The sequence below is a fragment of the Littorina saxatilis genome, linkage group LG7 (assembly GCF_037325665.1).
Source record: "Littorina saxatilis isolate snail1 linkage group LG7, US_GU_Lsax_2.0, whole genome shotgun sequence".
NCBI lineage: Eukaryota > Metazoa > Mollusca > Gastropoda > Littorinimorpha > Littorinidae > Littorina > Littorina saxatilis.
The window spans coordinates 40,391,644-40,419,150 of NC_090251.1; the positions used below are offsets into that span (position 1 = coordinate 40,391,644).

General features: G+C 41.2%; 1 protein-coding gene across 1 annotated transcript in view; it reads left to right on the forward strand.

The window, feature by feature from the left end:
* Nucleotides 1-27,507, forward strand: part of LOC138971458 (paired box protein Pax-6-like) — a 90,839-nt gene that overhangs the window by 5,967 nt on the left and 57,365 nt on the right. The window contains exon 2 of the mRNA XM_070344187.1: nucleotides 17,919-18,008. Within this exon, the coding sequence (XP_070200288.1) occupies nucleotides 17,919-18,008 (90 nt within the window). The remainder of the gene's footprint in view (nucleotides 1-17,918; nucleotides 18,009-27,507) is intronic.

Here is a 27,507-nt window from a genome sequence, read left to right on the forward strand (position 1 = left end):
CATGAATGCAGATAGTAATTAACATTATTTATGTAATGCCACGTGACAAACCCAATGGCTTTTCTTTCAATTGGTTAACTGTTTTCTTTTTCTATTCCCTTTTGTGGTGCAGCAGAATTGATGTATAAGCTTTAACAAATGTAACCACAGCTGACACCAGGAGTGTGAAAGAGAGATAATAACGCTTCGAGCCTCTTTTATCTTACATGTCCATATCCTGCTGCTTAATAGCCATCCAGAATAAAACGCTGCAACGTCAACTAGAAATATATAGACTCGGAAATATTGCACTTGTGTAAAGGTAGTTTGTTCATAAAACACAAAGGCAGTTCGCGACCATTATTCACTTGATGTGTTTGTTTTCTATAACGAAACGTTGTTGCTTTGATTAAAAAAAAAAAAAATACGGTAATCTCATTGTGGCATTCGAAGTGAACAAAAAAACGGATGTTACTGAATTAAAAGTTAGAATGCATGTCCATCACCTGGTCGCATGCCGATGCTTGACTATTGTATGATACGAATAGTAAAGTTAATACCTATGGTCCTAAGCCTATACTGACTCACGGACGGACACTGTTGGATTAATATATTAATAATGATAATGATAGCTTATATAGCGCGAACCAGAGCTTTACATGATATGCTCATGGATAAATGGATGAATAGACAGAAACACAAGCCCGTAGACATACAGACAGAGAGATAGACACAGAGACAGACACACACACACACACACACACACACACAGACAGTCACACAGACACAGACACACACGCACACACACACACACACACACACACACACACACACACACACATATATACGCACACACACGCACACACACACACCCACGCACGCACGCACACACGCACACACGCACGCACGCACGCACGCACACTTGCAAATGGAGACATGCAGAAGCGAAGTCGTGGAAGAAAAAAACACCGGAAGTTAAGAGCCAGGGGAAGGGGGAAGCTTAGGGGGGAAGAGGGAGAGAGAGAAAAAAATCTGTGAAGAAGATGGCATAGGCTGTCCTAGCCAGAGACAAGACCGCTACATTAGCCAAACATCGGCAACAAATCGCCCCTCTGGTCGCGCGGACTATTAATTCTTCAGGCTCATTTCGCGTGCTAAGCCCGTGCGATCATTTGCCGATTTCAATAACAATGAGTCCTTTCCTTGCTGGACTGATGGATGTGTTTTGCTGTACAGTCATGCAGTGTAGGGTATAGAGACTGATGGATGTGTTTTGCTGTACAGTCATGCAGTGTAGGGTATAGAGACTGACAAAAAGGAAGAAGACATTCCAAATACAGAGACTTGGAGGAAAAGGAAAGAAGGATGGAAGATAGGGAGGGGGGAGAAAGATACTGAAACATACACACAGACATGATAGAGAGACAGACAGACAGACAGACAGATAGACAGACAGACAGGCAGGTAGGTACTAGACAGATAGACAGACAGGCAGGTAGACAGACAGAAAGAAAGACAGGCAGACAGACAGACAGACAGACAGACAGACAGACAGACAGACAGACAGACAGACAGACAGGCAGACAGACAGACAGACAGACAGACAGACAGACAGACAGACAGACACACAGACAGACAGGCAGGCAGACAGACAGACTAACAGACAGACAGGCAGACAGACAGACTAACAGACAGGCAGACAGACAGACTAACAGACAGGCAGACAGACAGACTAACAGACAGACGATCAGACAGAAAGGCAGACAGACAGGCAGACAGGCAGAGAGACACAGACACAGAGAGAGTGATCAGATAGACCGGCAGACTTGTATATAGACAGAAGCAGACAGACAGCATATCATGTCTTATGTGCACCCATTTTTGTACATATGATATAGTTTCAGAACGTATGCGATCATCTGGCATGTTGAGACAATGCAGCAGAAAAATGTAACTCAAACCCGAGACTATGTTGTACTGTCATGCAGGAACACCACTATAAGCTTCTAGCTTGTTGCTGTTTCTGTGAACTTTGTATACATGTCATGATCGTAACCTTTGTTAAAATAAACTTATGTTGAAACAAAAAACCCGAGACGACTTTTTTGGATTTTGGAGAACGAGGACAAATTGATAGATGTGAAGATTTGTTCGCTTCTTTTGCATAAATCTGCATACCTGTCGAACGATTTTATGTTGCAAGTTTTCACCGCTAGAGTCCTTTTATTTTATTTTGGTTTTTTTAAGTGCGCTACTAAGATTGTTCTGCTATTCAGCACGAACTCTTTTCTGTACTTTATTCTCCTGAAACTCGTGAAATTACATTTCCAATCTAGTCTTCCCTCCCATCGCCATCCCCACTCTCAAGACATTTTTGTTCACGTCATAACGTCACTGAATGTAAGACTCTCAAGACATGTTTGTTCACGTCATAACGTCACTGACTGTAAGACTCTCAAGACATTTTTGTTCACGTCATAACGTCACTTGTTTGTTTGTTTGTTCGTTCATGGGCTGAAACTCCCACGGCTTTTACGTGTATGACCGTTTTTACCCCGCCATTTAGGCAGCCATACGCCGCTTTCGGAGGAAGCATGCTGGGTATTTTCGTGTTTCTATAACCCACCGAACTCTGACATGGATTACAGGATCTTTTTCGTGCGCACTTGGTCTTGTGCTTGCGTGAACACACGGGGGTGTTCGGACACCGAGGAGAGTCTGCACACAAAGTTGACTCTGAGAAATAAATCTCTCGCCAAACGTGGGGACGAACTCTCGCTGACAGCGGCCAACTGGATACAAATCCAGCGCGCTACCGACTGAGCTACATCCCTGCCCTCATAACGTCACTGAATGTAAGACTCTCAAGACATTTTTGTTCACGTCATAACGTCACTGTCTGTAAGACTCTCAAGACATTATTGTTCACGTCATGACGTCACTGACTATAAGACTCCCAACACATTTTTGTTCACGTCATAACGTCGCTGACTGTGAGACTCTAAACACATTTTTGTTCACGTCATAACGTCGCTGACTGTAAGACTCTCAACACATTTTTGTTCACGTCATAACGTCACTGACTGTAAGACTCTCAAGACATTTGTGTTCACGTCAAAACGTAACTGACTGTATAGGATGTGTCGAAGCTAAGGCAGAATCAAATACAAGTACAGTATACACTGAACAACACTGTACTCCCCAAGCAACTACACAAAACTTATGAGGGACATCTTAGGCAGTTATTGCATACTGTCAGAAGCAAAATCCAATACATTCTATACAGTGCCAGCATTGTAAAAGTATGGAAAACAGCGATACACACGTTAAAACATCCGTTACTATAGGCTTCTCAAGGCCTTTTTGCTGGGGCTGAATTAAACTTGTATATAACATACATTGAACGGTACTATATATAGTGTGCTCTACAAAAGACTATACACAAACTCAGGGACAAAGCTCAACAGCTTAGACCATCAATTCCCGAACACAGTCATACTGATATCGATCAGCGAGAATAAGAGGGCCCTTTGGGGACGGAATACTTTACAGTATAGACGACAAAGGACTTTTGGCTGGAGGGGTTAGTGTGGGGTGTAAGTTTAGAGCTCTTTCATTTCGATTTTATGCCGCTTTAATGCTCGAACATCGCTTTCTGTGGTGTTTGTAGTATAGGTGTGTGTCGCTAATTATGATAACATCCAATGTATAAGTTAGGTATATGTTACTGGGGCTGATGGGGTCTATGTCGACCAAAAGAGTGGGATTCCCTGTAGGTGGAGTTCCTGTAGGGGGATTCCCTGTATACAGGGAATCCCACAGGGTGGAGTTTTTCAATAAAACTTGCAAACCTTACTCGAATTTCTAAGAAATATCAAAAACAATCGAAAAACATCAAATTCTACCGATGTCGCTAAGCATCACATGACTTTAAGCGATATAATAATAATAATAATAATAATAATAATAATAATAAAGATAGCTTATATAGCGCCGCTTCACAAATTTAACTATGCTCTTAGCGCTGTACATCGAGATATAACAATTTCAATAATATAAATACAAAGATGATATTATCATAAACGCTACAGGAACTACACCCTGTGGTATTCCCTGTATACAGGGAATCCATCTACAGGAACTCCACCTACAGGGAATCCCGCTCTTTTGGTCGACATGGACCCCATCAGCGTTACTGGGCTTTAGGTGGATTTGTGTCACCTGTATATTTGCGTTATGAGTTTAGGGCACAGCCGATTATACATGTGCACGGATTATTTTTAATGATATTCAATGCCTTTGCTGGGGTTTTTTGTTGTTTTTTGTTGTGTGTTTTTTTGTTTGCTTAACGCCCAGCCGACCACGAAGGGCCATATCAGGGCGGTGCTGCTTTGACATATAACGTGCGCCACACACAAGACAGAAGTCGCAGCACAGGCTGCATGTCTCACCCAGTCACATTATTCTGACACCGGACCAACCAGTCCTAGCACTAACCCCATAATGCCAGACGCCAGGCGGAGCAGCCACTAGATTGCCAATTTTAAGTCTTAGGTATGACCAGGCCGGGGTTCGAACCCACGACCTCCCGATCACGGGGCGGACGCCTTACCACTAGGCCGCCTTTGCTGGTTATGGGACGCTTACTGGACTGGTACAGGGAAACCCCCCTTGTGAGACTTCCTCGCGTTTCAGACCTTAGTTTTTATATTTAGTCAAGTTTTGACTAAATATTTTAACATCGAGGGGGAATCGAAACGAGGGTCGTGGTGTATGTGCGTGCGTGTGTGTGTGTGTGTGTGTGTGTGCGTGTGTGTGTGTGTGTGTGTGTGTGTGTGTGTGTGTGTGTGTGTGTGTGTCTGTCTGTCTGTGTGTGTGTGTGTGTGTGTGTGTGTGTGTAGAGCGATTCAGACGAAACTACTGGGCCGATTTTTTATGAAATGTGACATGAGAGTTCCTGGGTATAATATCCCCGGACGTTTTTTTCTTTTTTTCGATAAATACCTTTGATGACGTCATATCCGGCTTTTTGTAAAAGTTGAGGCGGCACTGTCACACCCTCATTTTTCAATTAAATTGATTGAAATTTTGGCAAAGCAATCTTCGACGAAGGCCGGGATTTGGTATTGCATTTCAGCTTGGTGGCTTAAAAATTAATGAGTGAGTTTGGTCATTAAAAATCGGAAACTTCTAATTAAAATTATTTTTTTATTAAACGATCCAAAAACAATTTCATCTTATTCTTCGTCATTTTCTGATTCCAAAAACATATACATATGTTATATTTGGATTAAAAACAAGCTCTGAAAATTAAAAATATAAAAATTATGATCAAAATTAAATTTCCGAAATCGTTTTAAAAACTATTTCATCTTATTCCTTGTCGGTTCCTGATTCCAAAAACATATAGATATGATATGTTTGGATTAAAAACACGCTCAGAAAGTTAAAACGAAGAGAGGTACAGTAAAGCACAGCGCAATCGCTACCGCGCCAAACAGGCTCGTCACTTTCACTGCCTTTTGCACTGGCGGCGGACTACGTTCAGTTTCATTCTGTGAGTTCCACAGCTTGACTAAATGTAGTAATTTCGCCTTACGCGACTTGTTTAAGATTGACTGCTCATATCCTTTGTAAATATACCCCCATCCTGTAAGACCCCCTCCTTTATAAGACCTGATTTTCTCAGATTGTTGGAGGTCGTATAAAAGTTGTTGTTCCTGGTTAATTTGGTTTAGTTTAGACCTTCCGTCGGTTTTTCTTCTCACAAAGGCCAAGTTAACTTGTTGCAATTGATAGTCAGCGTAAAGGTTCTTATGTAATAGTTCACCCTATAGAAACTAGTTTGCTGGATAATTGTAAAGTGCTTTTTTTACTCAAAGCCCAAGTTGGCATTATTCACTTAATTGAAAAAGGTTTGCCCAAATAAGAACGATCGCTTGGGCTAAACTACTGCATGGGTGATTTCCCTTGAGAACAAAACTTGTAATGTTTATTTGCAAAAGTTGAACAGTTACAACGGTTTAAAGGCCGTTGTTTGACAAGAGAGAGAGAGAGAGAGAGAGAGAGAGAGAGAGAGAGAGAGAGAGAGAGAGAGAGAGACTAAGAGAGAGAGACAGAGAGAGAGAGAGAGAGAGAGAGACAGAGAGAGAGAGAGAGAGAGAGAGAGACAGGGAGAGAGAGACAGAGACACAGACACAGAGAGAGAACTGCAATTCAGCTAATCTTTGTCGTTGGAAGTAACGACCGTTTTAAAAACATTCTTCTCTGAAGCCGCCACATATCTGCAACTCAACCGCACACGTCGTGAACACAAGACGAGGGCTGGATGCATTATTTCAAACCACACACACTGTCCATTATCATCACCGCTAATCTCCCAACCTGGCGTACATAAACAGTGGCCTAGGGGCAAGCGATTTTAAGGGTGGAAACATTTAGAGACGGATTGTTATACAGCTATAGCAAAGACCGACTAAGACGAGGATTTGTACTTGAGGTTGATAATCATGCCTTCGCTTGTACGGGCGGTAAAAAAAAGCGTACACTATATTGTATCCTGCAGTGATTGAAAATGGTTATGCGTGAGTATGCGGGGGCCCGGTAGCTCAGTTGGTAGAGCACTGGACTTGTGATCGGAAGGTCGCAGGTTCGAATTCGGGCCGGGACGGACACGGGTCAACTTTATGTGCAGACCCAGAGACGGAAGCCATGTCCCACCCCCGTGTCATCACAATGGCACGTAAAAGACCTTGGTCATTCTGCCATAAGTGCAGGTGGCTGAATACACCTAAACACGCAGACACCTGGGTAGCGCGACTCCGTTGCTGCTAGCTTTCCACTGGGAGGAAGTGACCCGAATTTCCCAGCGATGGGACAATAAAGTAATGAAAATGAAAAAAAAAAGTATACTGTGCGGTTGTTGTTGTTGTTTTCCTCCTTTTTTTGACCGTTAAGGGTTTTGCTGACCACCCTAAATGTGTAATGGAACTCTTTATTTTACTAAATTTTAACTATAATTCTTAACTTCAAATCCTCTTCATAAACAATCGTTATGGGCATGTAAGTTTACGAAATTCAGAACTTCCAAACGCACACTTTTGCATTGACAAAGATTTTATGAATGTACTCAAATTATATATTTATTTGGAATAAATAGACATACAATTGTTACACTTTCTTTTATCTTTACCATACACAGGCAAACTGGATAAACATGAGGTGACTATACAATATTTTGCCCTTCAATCTGCTATGCTTCTGCATGCGGCCATCAAAATCTGCACTCAATAAAACCACGCAGGTTCAGGCGTTTTCATATGCCATTCATTCGCATGCGTACCTTCAAAAGTGGACACAAAGGAGTCCCAAAAAGGCCGATATAATTATAACTTGACCACAAATAAACGCACACACCATACAACAAATTGTTCTCTCGTCAAAGAGAGGCGTTTCAAAATGGCGGGCTTTGACAAGTTTGGAGTGGTTCTATTATACGGGAATCTTTGACTCTCCACCAGTCCTCTCTGAATCAATCGTGAACATGCGTGAACGGATTTTGTAGAGGGGAAAATTAATAATCTTTTGTCCTGCCCTTCAGGAATCTGACCCTACCTTTTTGCTATAATGGACACGGCGTGAGAATCGCTGGATGGGGCTTTTTGTTTTGTTTTGTGTTCTTTTTCTTTTTCTTGTATGTGTGTATATTGTCGCGGGGGGGGGGGGGGGGGGGGGTTATTATAGATTCTCTAGTCTCTTTATGCTTGTGTGTGTGTGTATGTATTTTCACATAGTGTGTATCACTCTTGGCTGATGTCAGATGCAGAAGCTCAAGTTCGGGTATTAACTATATAGTGTGTATTTAATGTTTGTACTTTGACATGAAGGAAAAGTGGTATGCCTTTGCAAATTGATGTTATGTTTTCTTATGTTAACGACAGACATACACGCACACGCACATACACACACACACACACACACACACACACACATACACACACACACCCACACACACTCACACACACACACACACACACACACACACACACTCGCACGCACGCACGAACGAACACACACACACACACACACACACACATACACACACACAGATACACACACACATACACACACTTTCTCTCTCTCTCTTTCTCTCTCTCTCTTTGTTTGACCTCTCTCTCTCTCTCTCTCTCTCTCTCTCTCTCTCTCTCTCTTTGTAATCTTACCCATCCCCTCTCCCCCACTTCCTCTTCTTCCTCCTGCTTTTCCTTCGCTTCATAAGCTGATGATCCATGCCCTGTAATCACTTTCGACAAGTCCTAACGACAGAGCCAAAAAATATCAGCACTGGTCGATGTCGAAGCGTCGTAGACAGCGATTTCTTTTGAGACAGCCCTTCAACTATTCCACAGACGCTCGTTCCTTTTGAACTGACTCACAATCAACTCAAAATCGTTTTCAGTTCCAGAAATTGTGTGGATTATTAGCCAGAAAGATCGGCACTGTTAAACCCATTATTTGACAGATTTGTCTTGCCAATGTGAAACCAAATTACATTCATTTAATCAGGATAGGCTGTGGTGGCCCAAATGTTGGAGAAAGCCATTGCCTTTTTTAAATCAAATTATTTGGCTTTAGATAGTTTTACGGGTAAAAAAAAAAACACTGCTCACGTCTGATCTACAATGACTCATTGCTATTTCAAATTCAGATGGTTCTCGAAGTACACAAGAATCGAAGAGGAAAAATAGGGATAGGCTGGGCCGGCTGTCTGAACTGCCTGATCTGCAAGGGTAACTCCTTCCCAAAGATAGGCTCCAAGCTCATTACGAGGACAAACCGTAGCTTGCCTCACAGTATTTGTTTTTTTCAGTTGATGACAGTGCCAGAAATTTATAGTTATTTTGTGGGGAAGGAGGTAGGCAATATCGCACTAATTTCCAGACTCCCTGTGTTCTCCCTGACAGTTTTATAGAGATGTATGCCAGGTCTGTTGACAGATTGTGTCGTCGGATCTTTGACGGATTCTTTTTTATCACCAGATCTTCGAGAACGTAATAATAATCTCCCTTCACAATCAACTGCTTCGGGAGCTATTAAGACACCTTGAAGACCATGCTGTGTCATACGATTTGTAAATACCAGTTGAGAGAATCGTGGGTGCATGTTTTTGTCTAATTCTTGGGTTTGGTCTTTTTCCGTGACGCTTCTGGCAGGTTTATGCAGCCTTGCGAGGTTCCCCTTTTATTTCTGTGTTCTTCCCAACATAATCTACTTCCAAAGATTCTGAAAGGGATGAGAATGAATGACAGTCCGACTGAAGAGAACGTCTGAGTTTAAGACCAGATATCTTGCTGACTATAGGTCTTGCGATATTGGCTGTGATTGATCTCCACGAGTATATTACGATCCACTCGCTGATCGTATTTCTTTTCTGTCTGATTCCTCCTTCTTTTCTTCAGTCTTTCTTCTCTCCATCACCCTTATCATTCTCCCCCTCCTCTTCTCGCTGTTCACTGCTGCCAACACAACAATGGAAAGCAACTACTATACCACCTTAAATGCTTCTGTTGCTGCTGCTGAGCTGCTATTGCTGCTGTTGTTTTTCAGTCGCTCTTTTAGGGGCAGGCCTTCTTTTGTGACCAATTGCTTGACATGAGCCTGTGTTGTACACGAGTTGTGGTGCAGTAAAACATAAAAGCCACACAGAGAGAAGAGAACATGGAAAAGAGCTAGCTAGAGAGAGAGAGAGAGAGAGAGAGAGAGAGAGAGACGATTGCAACAACTCATCGATCGATCCTGGAACAGTTCTGGCATTCATTCCCACTGCCTCTGCCTCTCTCTCTCTGGCTGTCTGTCTTCCCCATAGAAAGCAGGTCCATTTTCAGCTCATATTTATCGGCCATGCCCACTTGGCCCCGCTCTCCTTTCAAACCCTGCCGTCATCGCTGACAACCTGTATAGAGAAATGAAACGATGCAACCCGAGTTTGGACGACTCGTCGTTCAATTCGTTTTGATGGGCCTCTGCCACCGGGCTTGGTTCGGCGGTGCTAAAAATAGATTGATACATATATATATACATTTGAGATCCTGACGACCAGAGAGGGTTTTGTTTTTAGTTGTTTATGTTGTTGTTTTGTGTATAGTCTTTGAGGGTTTACAACACAACGCAAAACTCACCGAAAACCACCAATGCAAAAGAAAGGCCACGCAGTATACGGGTGTAAGGAGTAAGAACTCAGATACCTCAGAAACATAATTATGAGGAAAAAAAATGGTGAAAATGTGTATAAATCGGTATAAGGCTCCTGGCTGTTTTCTTTCTTTCTTTCTTTCTCTCTCTATGTCTGTTTTTTCTTACACATTTTGTTTACCCGTCCATGCAATTAACAAAACATAAATTAAAAGGACAAGCTGTCTTGTGGATAATGTCCTCTGACCTCTCAACATGTTCTGCTTCATAGCTTTCGTGCATCTGCTTTCAGTGTTCGGGATTATAAGCTTTTGAGCCGTGCATACAAGTTGTTTCAGATTCCTAAGCGCGTTGCCCGCGCTGCTCTCTACATGTTTCATTCCACTGGTCGGCAAAGTTCCTGTTTTTTTGTGAAAAATTATTCCGACTGTTATACACTGTCAATTCAAAAGAGGATGACAAATAATGGCTGTCAAAGAGAACAAAAATATTTGATGGAGGGTGAGAAAAAAACCTGTGGCAAAGAAGCAGGAGGGGAAGGCGTGATAGCTACATAAAAAAAAGAAAACATAGTGGCGCGGAAGGGAGGGGAGGGGGGGTGGGGTATCCAAGTATTCACAGAATAGAATGACTGTGGTTAAAGCATCATCAATCAAATTCAATGTCTTTTATATCATCCTACAGCTCACATTTAATCAACACTATTATCCTTTTCATCCCTCTCTTTTTAATCTTTCTCTGTCTGTCTGTCTGTCTGTCTGTCTGTCTGTCTGTCTGTCTGTCTGTCTGTCTGTCTGTCTGTCTGTCTGTCTGTCTGTCTGTCTGTCTGTCTGCTCTATGTCTCTCTCTCTCTCTCTCTGCCTATCTTTCTTTCTCTCTCTCTCTCATTCTCTATAATTATGTCTCTTTCTCTCACTGTCTTTGTCTCTATGTTTGTCTGTCTCTGTCTCTGCCTCTGTCTCAGTCTCTCTCTCTCTCTCTCTGTCTCTCTCTCTCTCTCTCTCTCTCTCTCTCTCTCTGTCTCTATCTGTCTCTATGTGTGTCTCTCTCTTTTCTCTCTCTCTCTCTATCTCTCCCCCCTACCAGCCCCCCCCTCTCTCTCTCTCTCTCTCTCTCTCTCTCTCTCTCTCTGTCTCTATCTGTCTCTATGTGTGTCTCTCTCTTTTCTCTCTCTCTCTCTATCTCTCCCCCCTACCAGCCCCACCCCCTTCTCTCTCTCTCTCTCTCTCTCTCTCTCGCTCTCTCTCTCTCTCTCTCTCGCTCTCTCTCTCTCTCTCTCTCTCTCTCTCTCTCTCTCTCTCTCTCTCTCTCTCTCTCTCGCTCTCTCTCTCTCTCTTTCTCCACCCCGCGTGGTCCGGAAGTTTTTGCTTGACTTGATCATGTGAGAAATGTTATGTGACAGGGAATTGCAAAGTGGGACACGAATTTGTACTGTGCCTCCTTTTTCAGCCTCCCTATTTGTGCTTCGATGTGCTACTGAATTTATAGTTGCATCCCCAAAGATGTCATCTTTCCTTTTTTTCTCTCTTTTTTTCGGGGGGGGGGGGGTAGTATATGTCAATATTAGAAACATACACTCTACCAAAAATCTGCAACAAGAATTACATAGATATTTGACATAAATAGTAGAAGGAAAAACACGAACTCAATCGAATGCTTAAATAACGTTACGCAAATATATATATATTTTTTTTTAAACCCATTGACAATCATGCTGTCCGACATAACAATATATACTTACATACAATGAAACATACTCAACGAGGAAGTCAGGGCGTGTGGTTCCACTGTACCATCGTATTACGGTGACCTGAAGACTGGAGACGTGGTGGTTTTGATGAAACTGCGAGTCGACAGTCTAGGTGTCGCCTCTCTCCATCATTCGGCCACCATCATCCCTTGTATAGTGGTGGTCGTTTGGTTATTTAGTTGAAAGGTCCTCTGCTGTAAAAAAAAAAATAAAAAAATAAAATAAAAATGAAAATTAAAAAACAACGGGAAACCTGCATGTTATATCTTGCAGTGTCGTGTTTTTTTGCGGGGGTGTGTTTATCATTAATTTTTAGTTTTTTTGTTTTTTGTGGTTGTTGTTGATTTTGAAGATGATTTTGTTCTTGCTTTGTTCATTTGTTGTCAAGTCTTTGAAAGGATTACATAAAAATGCCCCTAACCCCCTCGTCAACAAAAATGAAAAGTACGAGAGTTGACCTTGCTCTCTGGTTTTTTTTTTCTTTTTTATTGCTTGTTTGTTGTTTGTTTGTTTTTTGTTTGCTTCTTTTTTTTTCTTTTCCTTTTTGATTGTTTGCTTCTTTTTGCTTTTGTTGTTGTAAGTTATGTTTCCAGAAGTTGAATTTTTTTTCTCCATCTTTTTTTTTCTTCTCCATTTCAAGACACTTTTATTAACTAACCGCCCTTCTTCTCCTATTTCTCTAACCCCCATCTTCGGAGTCATAAAAAATATTAATTAGTTGTTTAATTATTTGTGCCGCGAAGGAGAAAAGGGGGGGGGGGTAACCAAGTAAAGGCGGGTCTCAGTCGGGCGAAAAAGCCAGGGGGAATTTGTGTTGAAGATGGGGGGTAGCCTACATATATAATTATCTATGTCCGGTCGGACCTCCCGTTGTAAACAGCGTAGCAACAAGGCAGCGCACTCATTTGTCATAATGCCTGCTCCTAAATCCTGCGAGATGCAACGTGCGAAAATGGCTGGTATGTGTCAACGGCGGTGTCGTCGCCATGCTGTCTGTCAGTGAGTATAGGGCGAGTGGGGGGAGGTAGGGGGAGGGAGTTGGGGGGGGGGATGGTGTGTGAACAAAAAATTAATTGGAAACATTGAACATTGCAATTATTTTTTCTCCGCTTTGACAATTGTATTTCTAATGGTCATTTTTGCTTGTGTATCATAATATTGTGACTTTGGATAGAAGAAGGTAAAATAAACTTTTTTTTGTGTGTGTGAGCCCCAAACTGCTATCATTCGTAAACAAACAAAACTGAAAATCAATAGTAAGTTCTCGGTTAGTGATATATTGTTGCGCTCGTTTATTCATACTTTTTTTTTAATTCAGTCGTCAAGTGTGCGAAAGCAGTAGAATGGATCGACCGTTTGCTTTGATTTTGGATGGAAAACAAGTTTCTTTCTCTTACGCCTCCCCCCCCCCCCCCCCTTCCTCATTTCTCTTACTTCTCCTCCTGCTCCTCCTCCTCCTCCTCCTTCTCCTTGTTCCTCCCTGTAACGACGTGATGAGCCAGTGGTCCTTGTTTCGCTCCATCAAGGGAGGTCAGCCTAGTCCCTTTTTATAGCTCCCACTCCGTCTGTTAGCTGAACTTGACTTTCCTGGTGTCCTTAAAACACTAAACGTCGTGGTCCCGTTCTCACAGTCTTGGTGGACCTTCTACTCTCAGTCTCGTCAGTCTCGGCTGGCAGACCCACATTCGCGAGAGATTAGCTGTTGCCAGTGTTGGAGGACTTATCTTTATTACATTATTTTCGTTAATGACTTGTAAGGGCTGCGTGTTGCTTTTTTGAAGAAGAAAAAATACTTAAATTGTGTAGCCTGATTGACTGCTAAAGATTTGTGAAGAATGTGGTCGTATGGACATTGACCTTTGTGAAGACCATAAACGGCTGAGTATGTGAATTCTTTTTTACTGGAACTTGGAAGGAAGACTGCTACAAATGTGTGTAGAATGTGCATGGTCATTTGGACATCGACTTACTTAAAGACTTTATGGACTGTTGTTCTTGTTGTTGTTGTTTGGGTGGGGTTTTTTTTTAGCTAAATCTTGGTAGGTTGACAGCATGCTACAGAGTTGTGAAGAATGTGGTTGCCTTGACATCTATTTTGTTCAAAGACTTTTCAGGGCCGAGTGTGTCGATTGTGTGCAACTTGGTTGACTTATTATCATAGATGTGTGGGAAAATTGGTCGCTTGGACATCGATTTGTGCAAATACTGCAAGGACTGAGTGCGTGAGTTTTGAACACACGTGGTAGGTTGGTTACTAAAGAGAATCTCGAGTTTCGGTATTAGAGGAGTTGTCCTTACTTTGTGGAATAGTGTAAGGTTTGGCGGTTGTTGTTGTTTTCTTGTTTTCCCACATGGAATTTGTGAAGACAGTTATATTTTTTGAATTTTGTTTGTTTGTTTGTTTGCTTAACGCCCAGCCGACCACGAAGGGCCATATCAGGGCGGTGCTGCTTTGACATATAACGTGCGCCACACACAAGACAGAAGTCGCAGCACAGGCTTCATGTCTCACCCAGTCACATTATTCTGACACCGGACCAACCAGTCCTAGCACTAACCCCATAATGCCAGACTCCAGGCGGAGTAGCCACTAGATTGCCAATTTTAAAGTCTTAGGTATGACCCGGCCAGGGTTCGAACCCACGACCTCCCGATCACGGGGCGGACGCCTTACCACTAGGCCAACCGTGCCGGTATATTATTTTTTGAATGCACACTCCGGAGATTTCTTGAAGAATGGACTGCATTTTCATTGCGGTGGAATATATTCACCACGTCATTGGGGATTTTGATTTGTACGTGAAAGCGTTTGCCTTCCTGGCGTGAATATTTTGTGGCACGAACGTTTTTCAAGTGTGTGGAAACCTATCAGGACTGTATATACGGTGCCTTTCTTTTAACGACATGGTGTATTTGTAACATCATCAGTTTAGACCCATATTGGGACAGGACAGGAACTACTCAGAAAGAATAAATGAATGCAACTGAGCGAGCGACACAAGCTTAGGATGCGTGCTAAAAAGTGACAGTCGACGTCCTTCTCAACCAGTGAAGTGCCATGATGATGTGGATTTTCTTAATTATTATGTCGGGATTAAGAAGGCGAGAAGGCATGCAACATTATAGTCACAGTGTGTGTGTTCCAGTGTGAACTACTCGCCGTTTTCATGACAAGCAGTGGGGGGAAGAAAGCTGACTCTGTTTCAGTCCGTATGATGATCTCGCTGTTTCAGGGGTAATAAATTTTGAGAATACACCGAGGGCTGACAGTGCTTCAGTCGGTGTGAAAGTTTCATGCTGTTTCCCCTGGGGGTTATAGAAGTCAAGGATGTATATATATAGTGACGAGGCGGGGGATTTGTTCCGGTTTGTTGGCCTGATTAGAACCATTGAGGCAAGGATGGTGACGACCTTTCAACTGTGTGTTCTGCATGGCATGAAGTTCCTGCTGTGATGAGAAATGAAAACCAAAGATGCAGAAAATGCTGCCGGTGTTTGTTCTAGTGTAAAACTCCTACTGTTTAGGGGGAGAGGTATAAAACTCGAGGATGCATATATCATGCTGCCAGTGTGTTTATCTGGTGTGAGGGTGTCCCTCTGTTTACGGCAAAAAAAAGTCAAGGTTGTGTTATAAGTTACGAGTGCGCTTTGTGTTACAGTGCTGCTTTTGTTGTATGCATGTGTTTTTATTGAAACGAGGACGGGTTTAAATTGTGCTTGTGTGGGCTATAAGTCGTTCTGTGCCTCGATGTTGGACGAAGACTCTGGTGTTCTTGCGGTGTAGACTTGTTTCTAAATTGAGCCATTGAAGACACGAACTACAATGTTTAGACCACTTACTTCCCTTTGTGATGGACGTTACTTTTTGAAAGATTCAATCCTGAGCATGCACGAGTGGTGGTACTTTACGCTGTTCTAGAAAATATATATTGTGACAAATGTGTGTGCCAATCATGATTGTGTAACATCGATCAGAAGCAGTTGAAAGAAAAAATCAGTCTCCTGTGTTCACTGATGTGGAAAATACTTGCGCCATTACCCGTGATACTTTAAGGAAGGAGTTTTAAGAAGTTTCTCCGTTCTTCATTGTTTCGCATCAGCAAAAAATAAAACTATGTTTTAATAAAACTTTTGTTACCCCAATGTACGATGCTAGGTGACTGCAGTGTTCGCTTTTCTTCATAACAAGTGTTTCTCTTCTTGGGGGTTAGTTTCGTTGCATTCCGATGCGTTCGTGTAAATGATCAAATTGCGCTTTCTCGCGAAGGATCGAATAATCGAAGGTGATAAATTTTATTTATTTTAATTGTATGTTTATTTTGCTCCTTGACAATGAGAAATTGTTATTGATATTACCGTTTCGCGTTTGTCTGCGTTCTGTGATTGAAAAATGGTGTGTGTGTTTATCTGTTGTATTTTTTTTTTTACAATTGTGTTACCTTGCACTTGACAACTGGAATTTCTTGAATTTCATGGTTTCGTGTTATTCAGTCGTACTTAAAAATCTAAAAATCTAGATAAAAAATAAATTGCATTGCAAAACTTAATTTAAGGAAAGAAAGGCTTTTGATTTAATACAGAAATTAAAAAAATCACAGCATTAAGTCGATAAATGGGGAAATAAATGGACAAATAAACAAATTATTTAATACATTTAATAATTGTAAAACAAATTAACGACAAAAACAGATACAAATTAGATATAAAGTAGATTTAAAAGAAAGGGAGAGAATTAGATACATAGAGAAATAGATACGCTAATGAAAAAATAAATTCACAAACAAACAAAGACACAAATAAATGAATGAAAAGATGAATAAACCAATAGATGAAGAGAAGAATATTTAAATACATTGGTTAATAAATGAATAAATAATTATGAAAGAAAAGAATAATCTGAATTCTACAAAGAAAGAAAGAAAGAAAGAAAGAAAGAAAGAAAGAAAGAAAGAAAGAAAGAAAGAAAGAAAGAAAGAGAGAAACAAACAAACAAATAAACAAACAAACAAACAAGTCGCGTAAGGCGAAAATACAATATTTAGTCAAGTAGCTGCCATTTTTCAGCAAGACCGTATACTCGTAGCATCGTCAGTCCACCGCTCATGGCAAAGGCAGTGAAATTGACAAGAAGAGCGGGGTAGTAGTTGCGCTAAGAAGGATAGCACGCTTTTCTGTACCTCTCTTTGTTTTAACTTTCTGAGCGTGTTTTTAATCCAAACATATCATATCTATATGTTTTTGGAATCAGGAACCGACAAGGAATAAGATGAAAGTGTTTTTAAATTGATTTGGACAATTTAATTTTGATAATAATTTTTATATATTTAATTTTCAGAGCTTGTTTTTAATCCGAATATAACATATTTATATGTTTTTGGAATCAGCAAATGATGGAGAATAAGATAAACGTAAATTTGGATCGTTTTGTAAATTTTTATTTTTTTTTACAATTTTCAGATTTTTAATGACCAAAGTCATTAATTAATTTTTAAGCCACCAAGCTGAAATGCAATACCGAACCCCGGGCTTCGTCGAAGATTACTTGACCAAAATTTCAACCAATTTGGTTGAAAAATGAGGGCGTGACAGTGCCGCCTCAACTTTCACGAAAAGCCGGATATGACGTCATCAGAGAAATTTATCCAAAAAATGAAAAAAACGTTCGGGGATTTCATACCCAGGAACTCTCATGTCAAATTTCATAAAGATCGGTCCAGTAGTTTAGTCTGAATCGCTCTACACACACACACACACACACACGCACGCACACACATACGCACATACACCACGACCCTCGTTTCGATTCCCCCTCGATGTTAAAATATTTAGTCAAAACTTGACTAAATATAAAAAGAAAGAAAGAAAGACAAAGAAATAAAGGAAGAAAGAACGAAAGAGAAAAAAAAAAGAAAAAAACACGAATATTCGAACATATATTTCCTTCATTTACAATTTAAAAAATAATTATTTAACGTTTTTCTTCTTACTTTTTCCACAGACGAGGAGGCAAGCCCGGCTGACCATACAGCGACGGGGAGCAGTAGTCCGGACAACAACAGCATCAGTAAGAAACCTACCAGAAAAAGAGGTTTGTCTGTGGTTTGTGTGTCTGTCGGTGTGTTTCTTTGTCTGTCTGTTTGTCTGTAGCTGTTTGTTTGTTTGCGTTTTGTTTGTTTGTGAATTGAATGGGTTTTGTCTGGGTTTTTTTGTTGTTTTTTTTGTTGTTTTTTTTTTACTAATTGAATGTTTTTTTTAGGGCTAACCCTGTTTGGTGTTTTTTTATGGGGGTTTTTTTTAGAATTTTTTGGGGAGACTATTGTGGTCTTGTTTGTTTGTTTGTTTGTTTGTTTGTTTGTTTTTTGTTACTAATTGAATGTTTTTTTAGGGCTAACCCTCTTTGGTGTTTTTGCATGGGTTTTTTAAAGATTTTTTTTGGAAACTATTGTGGTTTTGTTTGTTTGTTTGTTTGTTTGTTTGTTTGTTTGTTGTTACTAATTGAATGTTTTGTTAGGGCTAACCCTGTTTGGTGTTTATTTATGGGTTTTTTTGAAGATTTTTTTTTTGAGACTATTGTGGTTTTGTTTGTTTGTTTGTTTGTTTGTTTGTTTGTTTGTTTGTTTGTTTGTTTGGTAATTGAATGATTGGTTGATTTGTGTTTGTCTTAGTCTTTTTGCATTTTTATTAGACGTGTGTTCTTCTTCTACCTCCTTTACCTCTTTGTTCGTTTGTTTGTTTGTTTGTTTGTTTGTTTGTTTGTTTGTTTGTTTGTTTCAGATGTTTCTCCGTCTTCCCCCTCGTCTACCAAATACTCTTTTTCCTCCTTTTTTTTTTTTATCAAATTTGCCTTCTTCTAACATATCATACTTTATATTTCCGCATGTATATATATTTCATTTGGAATCAAAAGTGGTATATGAAAGAAAAAACTAGACCCCCCCCACACACACACACACACACACACACACAGACACAAACACACACACACACACACACACACACACACACACTCACACACACACACTCACACACACAACAAATGGGTTTTTTTAAATAAAATAAAATGAAACTGTTGATAATAATTTAATTAAATAAAAGATCAGAAGAAGAATAAGAATAAGAATACACTGATTAACAAAAAGCACACACACAAGTAACAGAAACATCACCGCAGACCGCTGACAATAACGATTCTGTTCTCATTCTATACACTGTTCCTATACTCAGGAATTTAAGCGGAAAATTCAGTTTGGTTTACTTGACGTTTTTAACGTTATTTGGCTTTTTTTCGGGGATGAGGCTATCGCAGATCAAAGCCGCGTTTGGAAGCCCGTCATTAATTATAACCAGCTAATTAATTTGTCCACCGAAGCATTCATAAAATCCAATCCTCAAACTTATCAAAACAGCATTTGATATCATGTCAATTTCCCCCGCAAAGCCAGGGTCAGTTTCAGCGTAACCAGAAACTGGCATAATTTAACTTAAGAGGGAGAAAGGAAGAGGGAAAAATCGACAAGAAAGTGTTGTGGGGGTGGAAGAGAGAGAGACGGACAGAGACAGTGACTGATGGAGGGGGAGAGAGAGAGAGAGAGAGAGAGAGAGAGAGAGAGAGAGAGAGAGAGAGAGAGAGAGACGGAGAAAGAGAGAGAAACTGAGAGACACAGAGACACAGAGAAAGTCAGATAGGGAGGGAACGATATAGAGAGAGGCGGAGAGAGACAGAGACGGACAGACAAACAGATAAACAAGACAGACAGACCGAAACACAGAGAGAGAACGATAAAAAGACAGGGAAGGGGACAAACAGAGGAGAGCGAGGAAATAGAAAAAGGAAAAAAAACTCTACCATAATTCGCTGCCTTGACATCACTTTTAACTTCTCTCACGTGCAAACGCGCCTTTTTTTTTCTTTTTTCTTTTTTTGAGCGACATGCACGCACACCGGCGCAAGATGGCGGGTCTGCGAGTTGCCGTAGTAACGCCGCTGTCCGAACTCGGCAGAGTTGATGAAGCGTTAATATTTTTTTTATTTTTATCTCACCCTCTCTTACTCTCCGTTCCTGCACGTTCGCCTTTTTCTCTGTATTTTTATTTTCTGTCTCCTGCTCGCCTGCTGCATCAAAGCGCAAACAAAAATCAATGATAAAGAAAAACACAGATTTTGACATATATTCTGAAATAGGCTCAAGAAAAAAATGAAACAAAAATGATGCATAGGCTTATGTAGTTCTGTGGCATTTTCCCCCTCGTTATGCTTTGTTGGAATTTTGTTTCGCTTCGAAACTCTACCCGTTCTTTCAGTGTTTCATATCTTTTGTTTGAAAAAAAAAATCTCTCATTTGTTACAGTATTTGAAATTTTGATACATTATTTAAATTTATTTTTTCTTTTCTTCATTTTATGGTGTTTTATTTATTTGAGACTACTTTTCAATCGTATGAAGAGGTTACAGTAAGCTAAGACTGAAGGCTGGTATTTCCGTATCTGCAACGAACAACAGAATTTGTATGTAAATTATTTTGAGAAGCACTTAAACAAAATTCAAGCAATATTACATAGGTGTATAAGAAATAAACGCAGTGGGATGGCCCAACACTTAATAACATCTCAGTTGAAGCTTTCATACTTTTACTTCGTTCATTTCTTCGTGTGATGTAAATTTGCAACACACATACACACACCAACAACAACAAATTGATAATGTGTCTAAATCAGTTGTTGTTTTTAAATGTGACCATGACAATTATTTGTTGGATTGTGTCTGTTTTCTCATTTATGTATATACAGTATTTATTTGATTTTATGTTGTTTGCTTGCTTGTTTGTTTGTTTGTTTGTTTTTTGACGATCCATTGCAACGTTAGATTTGAAACAAATGTAAATTCAACATTCACTTTTGCTTTTTATACAATTTAAGTATTTCTAACTTCTGTGTGGTATAGATTGACTTAAGAAAATAGAAAGAAAAACTTTTTAAATTAAGAAACAAATTAGAATCGAATGACACAAACTACTCATACTATTTATAAACTGACGTAAACTGTATCACTTTTTTTCTTTTACACTTGACTCTGTTAACCCTGCGCGACGCTCGCCGCAACCATTAAGAGCCACGTGCGCACAAGAAAACACAATGTTGTTGCACAATGAAAATAAATTGCTGCTTTCCTCGCAGAGTCTAGTACCGCGGCAGACGTCTCGGTCATTCCTCGTTGTCCGCAGTACTGCCATGAAAACAAATTGCTACTTTTTCCCCTGCCACAGTTTAATTGACTCCAATTAGTACTTGCGCTCGCCAAGACCATCCCCGTATGCATTCTGAATAGGTCTTCAATTTTGTGTTAATACAAATCGCTCGTCTAACCGTCACGAAGAAGCGAGCGTCTTAATTAACGACGCTTAATTTCTGCTCGATCCTTTCGCTTGCTCGAGGAAGTTGAGGAGGAAGAAGGACAGGAAGTGTTGAGTTCGATTCGCTGCGGTTTTCATTTCCTGAAGAGTTGTTTCCCCGCAATGAATGGGTTAATTTATCTTGCCAGTGCACGGGCTTAATTGCAGCATTGTTAAAATAAAAGTCAATTCTTCTTTTTCTTCTTCTTTTTCTTCTTCTTTATTATTGATTTATTTTAGTTTCTTGATGTTTTGTTTTGTGTTTTAAATACTTAAACAATTAGTTTTTCTGCATGTTCGTGATAAAAATACTAACATTCTGAAACGTTCATTGTTGGTGTACATGTCGTGAATATCGCAATATGCTAGTTAGTACTTCAAACGCAAATAAAGAACACAAAAGAAGGGGGAGGTTCCAAACACACACACACACATACACACACACACACACACACACACATGCACACACACACATGCACACACACATGCACACACACACACACACACACACACACACACACACACATACTCATTTACAGGCACACACACATGCATGCACACACACACACACACACACCCCACATACACACACACACACACACACACACACACACACACACACACACACACACACACACACACACACACACAAACAAAAGAGCACAAGAACAAATGTGGCGTTGTGTTTCTTGGCCTCTGGTCAATGACAGTGGGTATTTTCTTTTGATCAGCCTGGCACGACGGGAGAGAGCCATCTTTGATCACAGCCTAATACCTTTCCGATTGAGTCGCGGCCAGCCATGATTGTACACCAGTCTCTTGGGAGTTTTAGGCTGCCAACTTCTTCGCGGCACAAAAGAGTTAAGGATGTTTCAGACAGCGGCGAAACAAAAGAGTTAAGGATGTTTCAGACAGCGGCGAAACAAAAGAGTTAAGGATGTTTCAGACAGCGGCGAAACAAAAGAGTTAAGGATGTTTCAGACAGCGGCGAAACAAAAGAGTTAAGGATGTTTCAGACAGCGGCGAAACAAAAGAGTTAAGGATGTTTCAGACAGCGGCGAAACAAAAGAGTTAAGGATGTTTCAGACAGCGGCGAAATGATGTTGAAGAGGGCAGAGAAACATAAGAGTTAAGCATGTTTTAGAAGGCGGCAAAATGATGTTGTAAAGGGCGGCGAAACAAAAGAGCTAAGGATGTTTTAGAAAACGGTGGAAGGATGATGTAGCGGGGGAAACCGCTGATGCGAGCGGCGAAAGAAAAGATTCAATGGTGCTTCAAAAAGCGACGAAAAGATGCATGCTGAATATAGAGGGAGGCGAAACGGAGAGTAAATGATGTTTTAGAAAGCGGCGAATCCGCTGGTACGAGCGGCGAAAGAAGAAAATGCTCCAAAAAGCGGCGAAACGGTGGTTTCGATGGCGGCGAAACAAATGAGTAAAGCATGTTTTTATATACAAAGCTGCTGAAGGGTGTTGTAGGGGCAGATGTGTTAACACGAGTTGGTTGGTTCGTTGTTTCGTTGGGTGATGGGTGGGTGGATAGTTGGTTCGTTTATTTATGTGTTGTTTGTTTCTTTGTTTGTTTGTTTCTGTCTGCTTTACACTCAAAAAGGTAGACTTAGCCACAAAGTATACGCATAATTACACACTCGCGGTGATGGCTTGGCCGCCGTAATTATGAGTCTTTTTTTTTCTGGCCATATTTTTCGTTTGCTTGCAGCTGCTCTGTACTCTGTTGCCCTTTTCAGTTTACCACAATACAAGTTGTTAATTTGTATCAGATTCATACAGGTAATTTGCTCAACAACAAAATCACGGCGATTGCTCCTTTCTGTATGGTTTTACAACTTAGAGCACACTCTGAAAGAAAAGGTCTTAGCGTTTCGGGCGCTAAAGTTCACATTTTCCTCCTTCAAAGGAACAGAGAGGAAGAGATGGCTTTTGGGAAGAAGAATCAAACGAAAAAGGGCAAATTTAATACCGTCACTTAAATTCTCATTTCGAGGAGATTCGGAGGGATTTCGGAGGGAACTTAAAAGCTGAATACCGACTTCAAGTGGTGTGTTTCATTTCTTTGCACTTCCGTCCTTTTCACCCCCACCTATTTCATTGTGTCTTTCTCTCTGTCCAGCTGTCCGTTTGTCTGTCTGTCTTCCTGTTTGTCCGTTGGTCGGTTGGTCTTTTTATATTTGTTTTTACTAGAAATTCAACAGCGGTGAATTTTTGTCACAATAAGCCTACTATGCCTCATTCTCCTGGAAGCTGTCTTATGTCAAGCTGTTTCTGGTCGTTTCTTGTTGTTCTTTCATTTCATTTGTTTTTTGTTTGTTTGTCTATTTATTATTTTTTCTGTGAATGTTTCTTTCTTTCTTTCTTTCTTTCTTTCTTTCTTTCTTTCTTTCTTACTTTATCTGTCTTTCTTACTTTCTTCCTTTCTTTCCATTGTTGTTATAACATGTCGTAAAAGACGTTTGAACTAACGTTTCTTTGTTACCGTTGTTGATGTTGTAAATACTCCTTGATTTCAAAATGCCGTATACTTGAAACAGCTTCTCTCTGATACAGTGGCTCATCCACATAATTATAAATAAATATTAGTAATTTAACTGAAACAAAATAATGTACAAAAAAAAAAGTTCCCAACAAATGTCTTCGCTAAGTGCGCTCGGTGAACTGAATCGTTGCAATTACTCACAGCGTGCAAGCGAACGAGAAGAAGAAGAAGAAGATGACTTGAGCCTAGGTCCCATTGTGACGAATTTTGACGGCGTACTACAACGATTTGGGATTCGTGGAGAAAATCGTCGAGGTCGATGTGGTTCGTATTACCTCGTTCTTGTTCGGCCGATTTTTCGCAATCATTCATGACAAACATCGTTGTGGCAAAATCGCAGTAACTCGTTGTGGTTCGCCACAACATTCGTGTTAGTGGGACCTAGGCTTTACAGCGTGCAGATTTTGTGTGACGATGAGACGGCCTGGATTATGTTCTCGTTTGCCGAGTGTAACGTTGCAATTTGTTTGCCTTTCTTCCGCTTAGCAGACGGCGTGGGCTCAAAACAGCAGACGATTCTAGTTTTATTTTCACTCCTCCTGTGTAAAGGCACGAGAGGGTTCGTAAGGATGAGGTGAGAAAAAAGCAAAGTGAGAGAGAGGGTGAGCGAGATACAGAGTAGAGAAGTTGAGAGGAGAACAAGAGGAGGGGAAAGACACACGGGCAGACATATATGCAGACAGACAGAGATGATAGGGTACTTACTGAATTGATAATTTCAACATCCTCTTGCAATCTTCATAGGGATGGAGAAGGAAGATGAACAAAATACTCCTGGCTAGAACGATTATATCCACTGAAAGAAGGTAAACCCTTTTAGAAAGACCAAGTGAAAGGCACATGCAGATACAATGATTAAACAGACTGGAACAGACAGACAGAAAATCAGAATGACCAAAAAGGACAAAAGCAGACAGATAACAGAGCCACAGACTCACGAAGAACCGAAAAGAGCCCAAATACCCTACCAAAAAAAAATCGACAAAAGAAAAACACCGCCAAAACAGTTGCTACCCCTCATCCAGGCGAGTTCACGCCAGGCGGCGCAGTATTCGTTGCCTGCTTCCCTTAAACATTAAACACCCTGTTTTGACACAGGGAGGCGGTAAATTCGAGCTTGATTAGGAATGTTATGGTTTCAAATGCGGCGCTGCGGTGTAGGAAAAATCCTGTTTCAACAGAACCTGAGCTGTAGTTGACTCTTTTGGAGCTAGGGGGAAGACCAGCTAAAGCAACAGTCGGGGACACCAAAACTTTCGGGAGATCCGTCTCATCTTCAAAGCTGGTCCCCTCTTGCTTGCTTGTCTTTGCAGGGCATCACAAGAGAGGATAGGTTTTAGGAGCCTGGATTTTCCTGAGAGGGTTGTATTGTGTGCGCAGCCCGGTTCAGCAGCTTGTATTGTGGGGCTTTTTTTTCTTCTGTAGCGATTCAGAAACGTACCTGAGCTATTGCTTTTGTATCGTTGTTTTTGAGTTTTTGTGTGTGTTTTGTTGGGTCAAAGAGCTGTTTTGTTTGTTTGTTGCATTCTGTGGAATTATAAACTCGTTTGTCTCATTGCGGCATTGTTGCTGGTATTAAGTTGTATACGTGGACATGAAGATGCGAAAAATAAGGCCAGACATTCTCCTATATATCTCTCTCTCTCTCAGTTTTTCATTATTCCCGCCCCTTACTCGTCTAGCCAGATCGCAGCAATTCAACAGAGTTCCCTCTGTTAGTTCCCTTGTTCTCTGGGGTTTAGTTTTCTTCTTTTTCGTTCTTTCTGTCTTCTTTCTTTTTTGTTGACGTCTTTCATTCCGTCCCTTCGCTCTCGTTGTTTGTGTTTGCTTGTGTGTTCCTTCCTGTTTTTTGTTTTTTTCGATGTTCTTTTTAATATCATTGACTTCATTTTACAGTCTCCACCTCTTTCTGATTCGCATTCTCTGTCCGTCTCCCCTCTCCCCTCTCCCCTCCCCCTTTTTCCAATCTCACTCCCCCCCCCCCCCCTTTCCACCCCCTCCCTCAGTCATCGACAATGAGAGGGGCGATTAACGAGAGTGAGGGACGCTCAAGAAGCAGGATCAAATTTGTCTAACACGCTCGTCACCACCCCAACCCCCAGGGGGACCGCTTGAGATGGGGTATGAGGGTGAGGGTGGGGGTGGGGGGGGGGGGCGCTGGACCGGGGGAAGAGAGACAACGGGGCAGACGACTTCACTGACGACTTCAGGAAGACATCGGAAGGAAAAGGCGGCAGTTGCTGCCTGAATAAAGGAAAAAAAAAAGGACTAGAGAATTTGAAACCGGGGAAGTTTAAAAAGGATTATGCAACGTGGGTATTTGTTAATGTCACTATTTTTTCGGGAAGACAAGTCATGGAAAGGAAAATGCGGCAGTTGTTCCCTGGATATAGAGACAAAAAGACCGATAATTTGAAAAGAAGAAGTTTAAGAATAATGCAATGTTGGGATCTGTTGACGGGGTTTCTTGAGGAAGACAATCAGGGGGGGAGGGGGGGAGGGAGGGGGGCATGCGACTGATGCTGCCTACCCAAGAGAAAAGACAAAGACTTGGGGGGGGGGGGACTTCTTCTTCTTCTTCTTCTTCTTCTTCTTCTTCTTCTTCTTCTTCTTCTTCTTCTTCTTCTTCTTTTTCTTCTTCTTTTTTTCTTTCTTCTTTTTCTTCTTTTTTTTCTTCTTTTTTCTTTCTTCTTTTTCTTCTTCTTCTTCTTCTTTTTCTTCTTTCGTCACGTCGATCCATATATTTTGTCTTGGTCTCCCCCGCTTCGTTTCCAACACGCTGCATTGGCCACTTTACATAACCCTTACAGTGCATGGAAGTTAGAGAACGTTTCCCAAGAGGAGAACAGGCTTGCAAGCACAAGGAAGACTTTCGGAAGGAAAAGCCAGGACTGTCGAGGGAGGAAAGAGGCGGGTGATACGTCCCTTGTTTGACGTGTTGTCGCGACAGGGGCCAATTTCTAGCGACCCCTGTCCATGTCCTAATTAAGGGCCGCGACGAAACTGGGTGCACGAGCAGGGCTGTGACTGATGCCGCGATTACCGCTTGGTGCTAGCGGTGCTTGACACGACACGGATCGAAGGGAGGAAGGGAGAGAGGGAGAGAGAGAGAGGGGAGGAGAGAGAGAGAGGGAGAGAGAGAGGGAGAGAGAGAGAGAGAGAGAGAAGAGAGAGAGAAGAGAGGGAGAGAGAGAGAGGGAGAGAGAGAGAGAGAGAGAGAGAGAGAGAGAGAGAGAGTGGGGGGAGAGATATAGACAGGAGACTGACTGACTGACTGACAGACAGACAGACAGACAGACAGACAGACAGCAGGCAGGCAGGCAGGCAGGCAGACAGACAGACAGACAGACAGACAGACAGACAGACACACAGACACACAGACGTAAAGAGGTAAAAATCCGTTATTGGGATGGTATACTTCTGCTAGTGTTTTCAGTGTCTGTTTGACACACAAATAACCACAAAACCACCCAAAAAAAACACTTTAAAGCTTTAAATATGAACCTCTCGCACCTTATCCCATGTACTCTTATATCCATGCATCCCTCCTCCCATAGCCCCCCCCCCCCCCCACCTCTCCCCCCACCCCAACCTTTCCCTAAAACACAGTGTGAATTTATGGCATCATTAACGCTAACGTGAAAG